At 32.2% G+C, this 16,338-nt stretch overlaps 2 protein-coding genes across 2 annotated transcripts; both read left to right on the forward strand.

Moving 5' to 3' along the window:
- The first annotated feature begins 784 nt into the window (after window positions 1-784).
- On the forward strand, window positions 785-2,031 carry LOC141695317 (ribonuclease 3-like protein 3). The gene is made up of 3 exons (XM_074499573.1): window positions 785-847; window positions 1,026-1,358; window positions 1,587-2,031. The coding sequence occupies exons 1-3, from the start codon at window positions 785-787 to the stop codon at window positions 1,737-1,739; spliced, it is 549 nt and encodes a 182-aa protein (XP_074355674.1). The 3' UTR covers window positions 1,740-2,031.
- LOC141695318 (lysM domain receptor-like kinase 3) lies at window positions 1,963-15,978 on the forward strand. Its single transcript, XM_074499574.1, has 5 exons — window positions 1,963-2,100; window positions 9,061-9,152; window positions 15,244-15,382; window positions 15,649-15,726; window positions 15,829-15,978. Exons 1-5 carry the CDS (start codon window positions 1,963-1,965, stop codon window positions 15,976-15,978), a joined length of 597 nt encoding a protein of 198 aa, XP_074355675.1.
- Window positions 15,979-16,338: the final 360 nt, after the last annotated feature.

A 16,338-nucleotide genomic window follows, 5' to 3' on the forward strand; every position in this document is an offset into this window, starting at 1 on the left:
CGAGGTTTTCGGTTTTCAACATTCATACACAAAATATCCATACACTTGACAATTGAAATACCTTACCTTGCTTCTGTCTTGTCCACCATGATTCCCGTTTTTCCATCGGTTGTCTCCATTGCCTCGAGTCCCTTCTTTGTTGGTCCGTTTTAACCATTCTTCTCGAGTCAATAAAACTTGCCCCTTATTGCTCTCATTCCTTCTCCACTCCTCCTCTGTTAATAGAAGTTGTCCTTGGTTCGCTTCAGTTCGTCCACTCAGTCGTTCTTCAAGAACTTTCAATGAGCTAATTACTTCTTCTACTGACATCCCCTCCAAGTCTCCAAACTGCTCGATGGTTGAAGCAATTTGAAGAAACCTTGAAGGCACGGCTCTGAGAAGTATCTTCACTACATACGCTTCTTCCATTTTCTCTCCTAGTGCTCTAATATTCGTGACCAGGCCGTTTAGTTTCAGGTAAAAGTCGTCTAGTTGATCAGTATCTTTCATGCTCAATGCTTCAAACTCTCCCTTTAATGTCTGAGCTCTTGCCGTTTTCACTTTCTCAGCACCTAGACTCATGATTTTGACTGCCTCCCATGCCTCTTTAGACGTTGTTTTGTCAGCAATGGATAACAACATGTCTTCTGATAACCCTTGGTAGATAATAGCTAGAGCTCTCTTATCGGTCTTGTCTTTCACCGTGGCTTTTGGATCCTTTGGTTCGATTGCATCCCACACTCCATGGGCCTGCATAAACACCTTTATTTTTAGTGCCCATGCAGTGTAGTTCACCTTCGTTAACATGGGAAAGCTTAAACCGAACGAGCTCTCTTTGGTTTTCCTGGTCTCCATCATAGCTGACCTGGTAAATTTGCTTGAACAGAAACCTACGCTCTGATACCAAATGAAGCACTAGTATATACTCACACACACCTTTATGTATAATTGAGGAACGTTAAACTCTCTTATTAATTAAAATAGAACTAGATACAGGGTAATATAAGCCTGCTAAAAACAAGGATCAAAACAACCAACTCCTACAGTTAGGAGGCGAGTCGAGTTCGAGCTGGAGTTTTGAAAAAGTGGAGAAAATCATAGAATATAGTTTTAGAAATAAGGGGTTACTGGAAGAAGCATACACTGATCATTCATATAAGGGTTTAAAAAGCTCGTATGAAAGACTCGAATACATAGGAGATTCGATTCTGAACTGTGTGATGGCGACTCAACAGTTCGATATGTACCCAGATTTGTCGCCTGGGGAATTGACTCAGTTACGTTCAGCTAATGTCTGTACTGAGAAACTCGCCCGTGTAGCAGCCCGACACGGTTTATACAAGTTCTTACGCCATGATAAACCTAAGCTTGGTGCCCAAGTTAGTAACTTCACCCTTTTTTACTCCATTTCTTTTCCTTTTTTTATATAATATCCAGGGAGTATTACTTTTTTCTAATTTCCTTTTTTATATGATAAACTAAAACAGACACCTTGTAGGACATTACTAACATTTTCAATGCTACACACCTATATTTGGTTCAACAGCAATGAACGAAATTTGCATAAGAAAAGATGACTGATATTTTTGTGTGTCTATGTGATGCAGATCGAAGAATTTGTAGAGACTGCGCCAAATTATCCTCCATCTTCTGTGGGATTAATTGATGCACCGAAAACTTTGGCTAACATTGTCGAATCAACAATCGGAGCTGTGTATCTTGATAGTAACAAATACAACAAAACTACCTCCAAGGTTTGAATTTAAAATTTCTTTTAATTTTTGATCCGACAATCATGTTTCATAACGTGAATTCAATTGATCTTTTTATTATTGGCTAATTAACTGATCATATGTAACTGCAGGTAATTGAGAAGTTGCTATAACCCATAATTACTCCATCCACACTTCAAAGGCATCCGGTGACATTGTTGTTTGAGATGTGCCAGAAGAATGGATTCACCATTGTTGTTTGAGATGTACCATGGACGTCAATGATTCATGGACTGAAACGGGAAAGATAGAAATAGGTGTAGCAAATCAATTTGTTGGAAGAGGACAATATAATGCTAAAAGAGTAATTGCTTACAATAGAGCTGCTGCTGATGCTTATACTGACATTGTTACAAAACTTGGGAATCAAGGCTAAACTCCCAGATTTTGGCTGAGCATATTGTTGTTCAATGGGGGTTTAGTTGTGAATATTGTATCCTGTTTTGTAGAAAGAAAAAGATCACTGTAATGCGTGATTGTTTGTATTCTTTTATTATAAAATCATGAATGTATGATTATATGTGAAAACTCAATTATTTTTAATTTTTTTGTTATTAAACTCTAAATTGAAAGGAAATCTTAGTCACTTCATTATTTTGTTATTTGTACGATTGAAACATAAAAATTAAATACATAAATATATTTTTTAGAGAACTTGTGTTGTATTAAAAATATTTAGACCATGTTAGCTATATCGGTTGAAAATAGTTTTTTAACTAGCTGATTGTATTAGCTTTTAATTGACTAGTTGATTAAGTAACTGTATGGAATAAAACTCGAATAAAACTGCTCGAGTTTTCGGTTAGCTTTTTATATATACTAGCTACTTGAAAAAACTCCTCAAACAAACTTGTCAAAATTAGCTTTTTGGACCAAAAAACTATTTCAAAAAGTTAACAACTAAACACTAATATTAGATATTTTATTTTGGTCAAACCTTTATTTTGATTGAAAAACTATTTTTTTGTCAAAAAGCTAACTTTCAAACATGGCCTTACTTCAGGCTAATTTTTTTACATCCAACAAAAGAGTTCTTTTTTAGTCAAAGTTTATTAATATTAATTGATATAATAATAATATCCATTTTTATCTCATGTCATGTATAATTAAGTAATTTTCTCAAGTTTTATATATTTATTACATTTTAGAGAAAATTAATTATATGCTCAAAAATATTTTCAATTCTCTCAATATATTTTGTATATTAGAAAATACAAGTATATAACATGTGAAATAAACGGTCATTTTTATCATTATGTATTATAAATTGTAATTTTAATAATATGTTGCTTGGAGGATTGGCTCTTATATCACTTGAATAATAATTTTTTGAAATTATATCTAACGATTCTCATCAATTTGATCTAACGGATCTTGATTGAGTGACCAAGTACCAAAAACCAAAATTTTAATTTTTGGTAATTTATATAATAGTATAGATATTGTGTAAGTATTTATTGAAGTCAAAATATTGGTCAAAAGATCTATTTATTTCAACAGAGATCAACTGTAATTTACTAGGAACCGAAAATTGATTTGATCGTTCTGAAATCAAATAAAATATTGTCACTTGCTAAAATGACTTGAAATTTGGTATTAATCACTTAAATATTAGATATACTAAAATTTACATTTTCTTTTCTTATTTGAGTGAAAAAATTCTCGCGGTTGCTCTAATTCTCTCCCGCACCTGATGTTCTTCTCTTCTTCTTTTCTAATTCCTGGAATTATTTCAACATGAAAGTATTCAAATATCTAAAACTTTTAGTAGAAATATATACAATATGAAAGTCTATACTCAAAATTTCTTTAAATGTTTTTATCAGAATTGATGCAAATTGAAGCCGGGCTGGTAAAATTTAAGTGATTTCGATGAACGAATTGATAATCCTCTCATGGATTATTGGGATTCATCTAATAAAATATATGTATATACACATATACATTGAATTATATATGATTATATATATTTGAAGTTTATGATTCAAAACCTAACTCAAATCAAGTTGTGTATATAAGAGAAGATCAGAGATTATTTGAAACAAAGGTTTGGTGTCTACCTTACAAGTTCATTAGATTCATTTGCTGGAAAATTGAGGAAATATGGAGGTTGATTCAATCCACGGCTGAATTGATCAGGCTAAAGCATGAGTTCGATTATCTCTAATATTTCGATTTTGTATGAATTATTATTTGATAAATTCCTTAAGTGATAAGTCTGTTGGTATGTTTTTATTGTTAATTTAATTTGTCATTTTATAAACTAAATATGAAATATTAATTTGTTTATAGTTTAAAACTCTTACCTTTGAAAAACTGTTCCTAAATGATAAATGTTAATTTACCCTTACCCAATATGAAATATAGTTTATCACTGATTGAGTGAGTGTGTCGATCTTGACAGACAATATTTCTTACCGACTGCTTGAATAAGAAAATTTATATGTATAAATGGTATACAATAGTAATCTGTAAGTTAGTAGTATCAATGGTCAGTAATTACACTAAATGGCTTTAAATACCACCATATTAGTGATAAATATTTTTATTTATTTTTTTATTATGATTCTAATACGATAATCCTTTTAGATTGACATATCTTGAGTTTGAAAATTTAAAACTATAAATATTTCTCTAATTTTTTTCTTGTATGATTCGTGATAAGTACTAAATATCTTTCTTATTCAAGTTTATATTAGATGTACAAGGAAGACAATGGATGCTGATGATTTTGTGGAAATATAATGTGTGTACAAAATTCGTCTATTATTTAGAATAATTTTAAATATTGATTTTTTTTATGATAATATATAATGTACTTGAACATTCTCAAAAAGGTTAATAATATTTAAATGTGGTAATTCTAGTTATATATTTATGGAATGATAAACCTTGCTTTTAATGGAATGAGTTCTATAAAAAATATATTTAACTCCATCCATATCTCCATGAAGTACTTTTATGCCGTATGTTAAGATTTAATATCTGTTATATTCTATATGTTGGTGTATTATGAGTATAACTTAGCTAATCTCGTCGTTTATATATGTAAACCCTAATTCAGTGTAAAGTGTGAGTTCTTGTATGGATAATTAGCTTATCTATTAATTATTACATATCATATATATGTGAACTCATTTTGTGATAATTTTTCCAAATTCACATAAAGTTGGTTGAAATCTAAATTTTCTTGTGCTTGCAGTAAATTAGAAACACATGAACACACTGCCTTTACGAAAAGACCTAGTAAGGAAGAAGGTACTAATCAACCTTGTATATGGATTACTACCATGTAAAACGACCATAAATTTATTGGTATGCAACTTCATATAGATATCATGCGTGTTTCTATTATTTTATAGTAATATATCTAAACGATACTTGGTATAAATGTTATCTTAATTTATTGCACATTGTTAGTTGATAAATTTTAGGAGGAAAAGGTAAATGTGTAGTATGTGTTTTGTCTACATTCATATATATAATACACAAAGACCATTTGCTGTTTTTTTAGTCTCTGTGCTCAAACTTAAAAGGGCAACCTCAACTTTTCAAAGATCAACTTTTTAGATCCCTTTCAACATATTGTTAATTATTTTGCATAGAGATAAAAGCTTTTCTCAAATCTGTTTCCTAATAAAAGAATATTCTTAAATGCATTGTACTAAGATCTTACTAGTTCACTTAGACTTTTAAAAGTAGAACATCATTTTTATGTCTCACATTGTTCAAAATTATTGTACTTATACAACGCTATAATGGCATGATACAATATTTTTTAAAAAGCGTTATAAGTATTTCGTTGTAGTAGTTAAGATTTTTTTGTGCTATTATAACACTATCGAATTAGTGTTACAATAGTTGTGATGGTATCGGGCAACATGTAAACACTTTCTATTACAATTACTACTTTTTTAGTTTTAAAATATTTAAATTGAATACATTATCATGAATTAAAATTATCATTATATTGTGGATTTTTTAATATTACTGAATGTCATATTTAATATTTAAAATTATTTAAAATTTATTAAATTTTATATCAGTAATAAATAATATTAGATTTAAATAAAATAAGACATTTTTAATATATGTAAACATATATATTTAATAACTTTATAAATCAAAAGAAACTAAAAAAGGTCGGACATGTTTACCGGGGTGAAATGTCTGAGGCTGTAATATTCCCCCTAAAATAAAACACACGGACTGTAATTTCCCTCAAAACACTCAGACATAGATAAAATACAGATGCACAAACACCCCTCTCTTCACCTCTCTCTTCGTAAACACACATACATATACACAGTTTGAATACACACAGTTTGAGCTCCGAGTTTGAGCTCCGAACTGAAGAATAAATTGACTGGTATTTGAATACACACGCACACGCACACACACACAAACTCTTTTTCCAGTTAAGGTTACTAACTTTAGAATCCATCACCCATCCATCCATTATATATATTATTATGGTTCAGTAAGGGGTATAAAGTTAGTCATTACACTAAGAATTAAAAATCTCACTAATTTTATCTCGTTGTTCTCCTATTATATATAGAAGAGATTACTTTATATTGGTCTTTTTTAATTGGTCTACTTTTAATGTAATAAGTTTCGATTATAATAATATATAATTTTGTTTGTCAATTTTTAAATTTATCAGATCAAAGGTTGTGATTGTTTTGGGCTATTTATTTATTTTTTTAATTGATCTACTTTCCATGTTTTTAAGAATATATGTTCTGATTCTAAGAACATATAATTCTATTCCTATGTTTTTAAAATTATCATATCAACGATTGAGATTGTTTTGGAGTATCGATATCTTTTTTTAATTTGGTCTACTTTTGAAGTAATAAGTTCTGATTTTAAGAAGATATAATCTTGTTCCTCTGTTTTTAAAATTATCATATCAACGGTTGAGATAGTTTTGTAGTATTGATCTCCTCCTCTAATTGGTCTCATTTTCAATTATTAAGTTTTTGTTCCTAATAAGATATAATCTTGATCGTCTATTTTTAAAAATATTAAATCAACATTTAAAATTATTTTGAGGTCTTGATCTCTTTTTTTAAGTGGTCTACTTTTCAGGTAATAAATTATTGTTCTGATAAGATATAATCTTGATCATTTTTTTTTTAAATATATCAAATCAACGATTGAGAATTTTTGGCCGTATATGACCAAGATTTCAGATAAGGAGTATCTTACGTTTATTATATACGCGGATAAAAAAATATAAGGATATAATAAATTATTAGTATCCATTACAGCTGGGTGAATTTTTTTTGACTCAAAGATCGGATTTATTGCATTGATAAGTCATACGAAATATAAGTGTTAACTTCCTTGGGGACATCTCTCTCATTGAAAGTTTGATCAAGGAATGAATATGAGGCTCTAGCAACCATATTAGCTGATCGTTAAACAAAAAACAAGCTAACGTTGTTAAGACCAAGAAGTAAATCATGACACTCCTCAATCATTTTTCCAAATGGAGAGACCATCAGCACTTTGCTTCTTACTGCCTGAATCGCTACCAAATAATCGGACTCAATTTCCACTGCTTGTCCTCCTTGCAGCCGGCTCCAACTTAAAGCTTCCTTAATTGCCATCACCTCGACAAACTCAGAAGGCAATACCCCCTCATTTCTCCCCGCATGAGCATGAACAAGCTCCCCTCTGAGTTCCTGGGTACCAAACCAATACTAAATACTGCATCTTTCAGGAAAGTAGCTGCATCAATTGATACCTTGATTACATTCACTCATGGCTTAACCCATCAACTAGCTCCATCTCTCTCATTGTCTTGAGGGAATAAAGCAATATTGCTTAATGACTGGGCGTTCTTCCATTGTACAAGGTAATTTTTGACCGAACTAATTACATTTCCCACTCAAGATCTTTTTTTCTGCCATACCACCTCATTTCTTGACTTCTAGATAGCCCAACAGACAATAACAACTTCCTCCCACTTCCCACTATCGTAAGAGGATAGAATATAGGAAAACTATTCCCTGAAGTTGCTTGTCAAAAATAGAGAGCATATCCCCCGAACTTCCCCCAACACTGATGTTGTGGAATAAAAACTAGGGTGCGTTAGTGTTTATTTCTAGGCTTTATGAGCTTCGAGCTTTATTGGTTGTTCTCGCATTCGGGACTTTCTGTCCTTGCAAGATGCCTACATATCTCCGTGTTATATAGAATCAAGCCAAAAACGTAGTTCTAGGTTGAGTGGTAGAGCTCTGTATATAGAGATGAGTCTAGGGTTAGACTTGTATTGAGAGACTTGGTGGATAAGTCTCCTACTTAGATGGTAATTAGGAGTCCTATAAGGGAAGAAATTCTAAATCCTTCTTTTAGGACTTTGAGTCCATTTTGGACACATGTCTCTGCTCATTTAGCTGTATTGGGCCTAGTCCGTGATCTGTTCATGCTTGTGGACCTTGACGACCTTTGTTAGTGGGATTTGACCGCTTGGGTCGTCTCTAGTCTATTGGTGAGCCTAGACTAGCCTGGTCTGCATTGGGATTTGGACAAAGATTCCACATATTATTAATATGGCAATTAATGTGTCTTTAGGATATATTTTCTATGTATATCATTTACCCCCCCCCCAACTTTCTGAGAAAATACCACAATATCCACGACTCAGGGTACTTTCAGCCCTTCTCAGGTATCGACCTTTCATGGATATCGGCTCTTCATGGGTATCGTTATTTTATGGTAAAGTGTGAAGTTACCTACACGTTTACAATGACTTATATAGTGTGAGTATACACATCTAAGGCCTTATCACAGGCTAATTGGATAGTGTTTAAATCTAAATGGTCCTAATCAGGACTAAAAAGCGAGCGTTTATCACCCTTAAACTTCGTTATGGTTAATTACAGGGTGAAAGCCGCTAAAAGGCCCTAACCAGGGATAATTTCCATGTATAAGTTGTTAACTAGGCTCAAAAGAGCCTACTTTTAAGCTAGAATGCGCTAATTGGCCTTAATCGGGCCTAATCTTCCTTAATCGGGGCTAATCAGGACTAATTACTATGTAAAAGACACTAATTATCCTTAATCTATACTAGTCATGTGAGTGAATAGGTTAAACAACCCTAATTGGGGCTAATTACATCATACTATTCAATAATTCCCCTTAATTTAGGTTAATTACATGTAATATTCCCTAATCGACCCAATCGGGGCAAAATCTCACTAATCGGGGCTAAATTTAAAATACTAAAAATTTTAAAAAAAATTGAAGTTTTCCCATTTTTTCCAATTTTTGCAAAAAATTTCGAAAATTTTTGCAGGATGGTCTTCGGAATTCTGCAGGACCCCAGGGATCAGCCTGCAGGAGGTCCCGCTCGGCCAAAATGGCACCATTTTTGCCTGGCCAGGGGCGGTTCGCCTGAATTGTTTTTAGAACCTTTTACCCAGCTTCATGCTCTTCATTGGCTTGTTAGGCTTTGTGAGGTCTTGGTTGGCCATGGAGCTCTCCCCATGATGGTCAAAGAGCACCTTGTGGCTCTCTTTTCCTGATTTTAGTGAACGTTCTGTACTTATTCTACTGAACGTGCTATACTCATTTGACTGAACGTTCTGTACTTGTTCTACAAAATGTTCTGTACTTGTTCTACGGAATGTTCTGCATTCCATCTATAACGCCCTCTAAACATCGTACCAAATCCCAACTAGTTTAACTTACAACTGATAATGTAATCATTGTTACAAACTTGTATAATTCAAAATTACAACATAAAGCTCCTGCTAGCTCGGTCCAACTCAACTTGGAATCCTAGCTCGCACACTGGACTAGGGATCCTTGCTACCAATAGTTTCATTTTTAACTGTAGAATAACATAAACATATTCGCAAGAGTGAGTTAACTAGCTTAGCAAGTCATAATAACAATAACTGAGGTTTTACAATGATCCATTGAAATGATCCAGAGGAATCAAGTGTCTTGTTAAGCACTTATTAGAATTGGATACTCACTTTTAGTTTTAAAAACTAAGGTTAGGCTGCTGATCAGTCACGCACTAACCCCAAGCAAGGCACACAGCTCTGCACTATTTTCTGGATCCAAGGCACATATTAGCCCAATATGACCACCAATCTGGTCTGACTACGAGTCTGGCCCACATTCAGAAAAACTATCCAATTCTACAAAAATTCAATATGATAAATATTGTAATTCAATAAAACAGAATCATAATTAATATTGATAAAACATTTGTCTTAGAGCATAATCAATTCATGAGTATCACCAGGGTATATCAAAGTATGTATGAAGAATGACTTCAAGCCCGTAGAAGAATCAGGTAATAAATGAACAATGGTTAATAGTTATACATGGTTTAGTTCTTTAATTTACAAGGTGTTGTTGAAATATATAAGTTTCTGTATGTTCAAGCAATTCTTTTTCAGTGTTTGGTGTATGGTATATATATTTGTGGAGTAGTATCGTATTTGTGGGGTTTAGTATCTGGGAAATCAACAATCGATGGTTTACAAGGAATGAGGCTTACAACTTAAGTATAAAATGATATGATTAGGGTTTAGGGTTAAACAACTCATCTATGACACGCTAACATATGGTATATCTCAGTTATATTCAAAGTATTTGCAATATAAAATAAGAACTGGTAAGGATATTTGCAATATATCTCAAGAAAATTTCAGAACACTTGCCTTATCACAAATGATTTCCAACTTCACTTGCACTCGTCTAACGGTTCTACTCAACAACCACTTGTCTTCTTTTTCTATTCCTCGCTTCTACTCACTAATCACTTGCTTTCTTTTTCTACACCTCAGTTCTATTTACTAATCACCTGCTTTCTTTTTCCACACCTCGTTTACTCTGCTAGGCATCACAAGTATCTATCAACACTCAATCTCATAATATTCTAATCATCACATAGACGTTTGAAATTTATGATGATAACCATCAAATAATGAACACATAAGCATGTCACACATGTAATCACATTATGCATATCTACTGACACGTACTAATACTTCCGTTTCAATCATCTTATTACAAAATATTAAAATATACAATATAAGTTTCTAACCGCTTTCGTTTTGGCTGAATCTGAATTACGAAGAATCAAGAGATACGATTAAATAAATTTTCTGACACTCTTACTCGCACGTAAATTATATAACATGTAAACCTCTATTCCACATATCACATAATTCATATAACATATAACTTAGTTTATTAAACCATTCGACTCGGTACTTTTAAAACAGAAATCGAGTCGAAATACAATTCTTTGATAGTTATGCGACTCAGAATAGTTTACGAAATCAACCGACCTTTTGAAATGAAAGATTTTTGTCTTGAAAGAATTTTAATAGAAACAGAATAATTTTCCAAGTCTAGACGCATTCGTTTCGTATTAAACGGATGAACGGTCTATTTATTAATAATAAAATAAGATAATTCAATTAATAATAATATTATTAAATTTTAAATATATTACTATATTTTAAAAGCTCAAAATGATTTTTAAATCATTATTTGGCTTAATTATAAATAATTACATTTTATTTAAACACTTGCAAATAAAATTAATTGATTAAATGAATTAATCAATTAATTAAATCAATAAATAATTAATTAAAATAAATTATTAGTAATTTAATCAAACTTTGAATTTTTGAAAATAATAAAGAATTCTTTTTTCAGGAATTAAAATAACTCAGCTAATTATTTACAATAATTAACCAAATTAAATTTTGAATTAGTAATGAATTTAAGAATTTAAAATATGAATTTTGAATTACTTTAAAAAAGAAAATTCCAGAAACATGTTTTGGTAAATGAATTTGGGGATTACAAGATCAAAACCGTGTTAAACTGATAATAAAACGGGTCACAACCTGGTCACCCAAACCATCCGGGTCGGGATAAACCTCGGCTGGATTCTGGGTTGAATCCAGTTTCCCGGCGGCTTCTTCCCCCTTCTGGTGAACCCGATTTTGGCCTAAAAATGGCTCGTTCTCGACTGATTCGACCACAAAACCCTCTCAGCAACCCAACGACCTCAACATCAACTCAGTCAAGCCACAGAATTCAGAAATCCGGTAATAAAGACATAACCGCCGGCGAGCTCGAAGCTCTTCCGGTCGACCTCGACTTTCCAGAATTATGAACCAAAACTCGATCGAATTGATTACAAAATGAAGCCTATGCTCATACGAATCTAATAAAATCACTCACATCAACAACCAATCATCAAGAATCACAGAAAATTGAAATCAAAATCTATCCAACTTATTAACTCGACTATACAAATTAGGGACTTAATTAACACAACTTTATATATGAATCGATTGCAATTTGACAGATAAAACTATTTATAACATCAAAACAATCAAACAATCATTAGAAACAAAAACCCCAATTCTTGAAGCTAAACCCTAAAATTTGAATTTGATAATTACCAATCGATTGATTGATTTGATGATGAAATCTAATAGAACAAGTTGAGGGCTTCAATTCGGCTACTCATACGCCTCCATCGGATTCTAATAACGTCTTCAAATCCTCGTTCGATTGCGAAGAACACGAAGAACACGGTTCGTTTCTCTGGAAAATTATGAATTTTTATTGTATAATTATGTTTATCTGTATAAAATAAGATAATGTATTGGCTATTTATATTTATGGAATATTGGTACGCCGCTGGATCTTATCGGATGTAAAAATAAAATACTTAATCTTTAATTATTAATAAATCTGACCCAATTCGGTACCGATTTTAGGATAAATATCAAAACTGGGCTTTTTATAAATACAGTCTTGGTCTTAGCACTTTGGTTACTCGATAAGCGACGCTCTGCATCATTTTCTACGATTATTATGTCCTTTTTCTGATTTTCTAATCATTTTCTTCACCAATTTCCGGTGTTTTTTAGAGAGGGTAGCTATTTTCCTATAAAAGAAGATGAGAAGTGTTCATTTCTATTCACACTTTCATTTTTTTAATTTCTCTCAAATTCTCTCAACTTTTTCAGAAGATCTCAACTTCTTTCAAGTTCTTCCAAGATGTTTCATGGTCAAGGTCCCGGAATACCTTCCCTCTCCATGAAGGAGGCCATGCAAAAGAGGGCTACAATCTGTTCTTTAAAAGGTTTAGGTTTCTTTAGGTTTAGCCATGAAACCCTCATACTGAGACACAAGTATTCTCCTTTGGTTGGATCTAACTTCCTCTGTACCTTCACACAGAATCTCTATTTTCTCCCAGATCTGTTTGGTTCCATCACATCTGATAATGTTATTGTACAGGACATTGTCAAGTGACTTTATCAAAATTAATTACAGACCACTATCAAGAGAAACTTTTTCCTTCTCAATGTCTGTGTATGTTGAAGGCTCTTTAGGACCATAGTAAGCTGGGATGACCATGTCTCCTTCTGTAGACTCTTCAATCCTTTCCATAAGAATAAAAGGTCCATTCTTCAGAATTTAGATGTACAAGGGGTTGGCCATTCTCAGAAACAACATCATCTTCTTTTTCCATAATGTGTAGTTAGTCTTATCAAAGGCTGCTATCTTTATATTGCTAATCTTCTGTGTATTCATTCTTCCAAAATCTTTAATTTATTTACTTTCAGATTTTGCTCTGATACCACTTGTTAGGTAATTAATACAACACAAGGGGGTGAATGTGTTTTGGATATTTTTAAGGCTTTTTGAAAGTTTGTTACTTGATTAATAAAGCAGATTAGAAATGCAGTTATATTATATTAACTGAAATAAAACCGTGCACACAATATTTCAAAACTCACTTAATTTTTTTATTAAAATTAAGCTAGTGTCTTGCTACAAATCCTGGGTTCTTTGTAAGTAAAGAACTCTTCCTTGAGAGAGTTACAAGAAAAACTAGATCAGTTTGATACAATTTAAAAGCAAAGGACCAGTATTTACTTTATAGGTTAGTAAATACATGTTTACACAACATGCAATAGAATGTACTAAACCCTACTTTAAGTTATCTCTAAAGCTTTCCATTTCTGGCTTAGTGTATCTTTGCAAATCGTGTAGGTTTGTGACTTTCCTTTGTCAGTTAATCTTGGCCTTTGATCTTGCACTCTTCAAGCTGCTTTTGTAGACTTTTCAATCTAACTAACTAGATCGTTTGTTGATTAATAATCTAGAATATTAAAATTGTCTACATTCAGTACTTGAGGTTCATATCGAGATCTCCCGTTTGTTCTATAGAGGACTGACATCTCGATAAGTATAATGGTTTATCGAGATCTCTTAGTTCTCTATTAGTGTCTTTAACTTGTTGAGGTCTCTTAGTTCTCTATAAGTGAACTTGGCTTGTCAAGATCTCCAAATTTCTGCATGTAGAAATGAGTTGTCGATATCTCTGAGATCTCTATAGGTATTTTGACTTGTTGCTATTTCTAAGATCTCTAATAAGAAAATTTACTTGTCGATATCTCCAATCTTCATATATTTATTTTGACTTGTCGATATCTCCGAGTTCTCTAATGCAACAATGACTTGTTGATATCTCTGAGATCTCTATAAGTATTTTGACTTGTTGATATCTCTGAGATCTCTAATGATAATTTGACTTATCGATATCTCCAATCTTCATGTCTTCATTTGGCTTGTCGATATCTTTGAGACTTCTTTATAAGCTATTTTTGGACTTCTCGATAAGTCATTCTGGAGTTCTCGAATGACTTCTCTATATGACTTGATCTATGACTTCTAAATATATTGACTTAAAATATTTTTCTTAAAGCAGATTTATTCAACTCAAAGCTTCTTCATAATTTCTCTGAGGCCTGATTTTCTTCCAGAGTTTATTCTTAGGCTTGAGACTGTTTACAGAAAAATACTCCGGTCTAATCTTTTACATTTTTACAGACTCAAGTAATACATATAAAATACAAATTTAGATTATCATACAACTGATTCTTAGGGCTGTCAATTTGACTTAGTCTTGTTATGATGCATGCATGTATTGCACAACACAATACACTTGAGCGTTTGAGATATGTAGTACACAGTAATGAAATCAGGTGATGAGTTAATCCCCATTTATTGTTCCAAATCTAGGTAGCATTATTTAATGTTGTATATTTAGTAAAGAAGGCCTCAATTATTTTAGGTAACATTTGGTTGGGTTGTGTGCATATCATACCTAGAGATTTAAGATTACTATAGGAACTAAAACTATGCCATCAACAGAAACAAATCTTTTGGAGGAAAAAAAATTGTTATTTAAATAAATATATTTTCGGTAACTTTCTTAAATATTACATTTTCCAGTCTATACCTTAACTTAAGCTGATATTTTAACTTTATGCTTGGACAAACTTTCAAATTCGGTAAATGGAAAGATAAGTTAAGCTAAATGCACTATTTAAGCACTGCCATTTCTTACGAACTTGCACGTTCTAGCTTATTGAAATTTCTGCCACATGATATACTGATCATAATTCATAATATTTGGCTGCAGATGTGCTCAATATGGTGATGTCTCCCCTAAATTTGACGTTTATGCTTTCGAGGTTGTTCTCTATGAACTTATATCATTCAATGAAGTTATCGTTAAAGCAAGTAGTTTAATCACTGAATCAAAAGAACTTGTAGCATTGGTAAGTTTTCTTTGTCACATGCACTTATTCAAAAGAGTAATAATGCCATTGGGTTTACCTTGCACAAGCAATAATTGTCATAATGAATCACTTTCTCCAATTGTTTCAATGTTCTTAGAAGCCATATATAGATGTTAACAGTCCAACTAATGGTCTTAGAAATCGCACAAGTTGGGAATTAAATTGTATTCCTAAAATCAAATTCACTCCTTAAAAGAATCTTATGTGCCTCTGATCCTTTGCAGTTTGAGGAAGTTCTTAATTAGCTAGCACCAAAAGACGACCTTAGTAAACTAGTTGACCCTAGGCTTGGAGACAATTACCTTGTAGACTCTGTTTCCAAGGTAAGTGTTACTACTACTTACCAGAAAACTAAATTTTTTATCCCATTTTTATTATGTGATTCTTAAAATAGCTTTTTCGACGTAAATACATATAACTTACAGATGGCTCAGCTTGACAAAGCTTGTACACAAGAGAATCCTCAACTACAACCAAGCATGCGATCAATATTTGTTGCACTAATGACTCTCTCATGGTCGCAGAAGATTGGCATATTGGTTCCTTTTATGAAAACCATGCCCTTGTCAATCTAATGTCTGGAAGGTAGCGTTGCACTTTGGTAGGCTGCTAAAGAAAGTTGCTAATGTTAAGCTATTGAACAACTTCTGGATATTTTTTATTTGCTATTACTTGTAAATGAGATTTTTGTATGTACATAAAGATTCATCAATTGATGATTGAGTATGGATAAGAAATTTAGTAAACTTGGATTTTGTGTCTGGATTATATTGTGACTTATAAGCTTAGTTTTTTTATTTAAAATTATTTGAGAACTTGATAACGATAGCTACATGTAGTGACTAAATTTAATGAATTCGTATGAAATATCCAATTTTGAAAGTGTATAAACTTACCCCGAACATGCTAAAATTGGATTATTGGTCATCCGTGAG

Source organism: Apium graveolens, chromosome 11, assembly GCF_009905375.1.
Source record: "Apium graveolens cultivar Ventura chromosome 11, ASM990537v1, whole genome shotgun sequence".
NCBI lineage: Eukaryota > Viridiplantae > Streptophyta > Magnoliopsida > Apiales > Apiaceae > Apium > Apium graveolens.

Coding starts and splice junctions, on each gene's coding strand:
- LOC141695317 (XM_074499573.1), top strand. CDS start 785: ATGGGAAAGCTTAAACCGAACGAGCTCTCTTTGGTTTTCCTGGTCTCC. Junction 848..1,025: donor TCTCCATCATAGCTGACCTG/GTAAATTTGCTT, acceptor CAACTCCTACAG/TTAGGAGGCGAGTCGAGTTC. Junction 1,359..1,586: donor AACCTAAGCTTGGTGCCCAA/GTTAGTAACTTC, acceptor TATGTGATGCAG/ATCGAAGAATTTGTAGAGAC.
- LOC141695318 (XM_074499574.1), top strand. CDS start 1,963: ATGGACGTCAATGATTCATGGACTGAAACGGGAAAGATAGAAATAGGT. Junction 9,153..15,243: donor TTTTTGCCTGGCCAGGGGCG/GTTCGCCTGAAT, acceptor ATTTGGCTGCAG/ATGTGCTCAATATGGTGATG. Junction 15,383..15,648: donor CAAAAGAACTTGTAGCATTG/GTAAGTTTTCTT, acceptor GTTCTTAATTAG/CTAGCACCAAAAGACGACCT.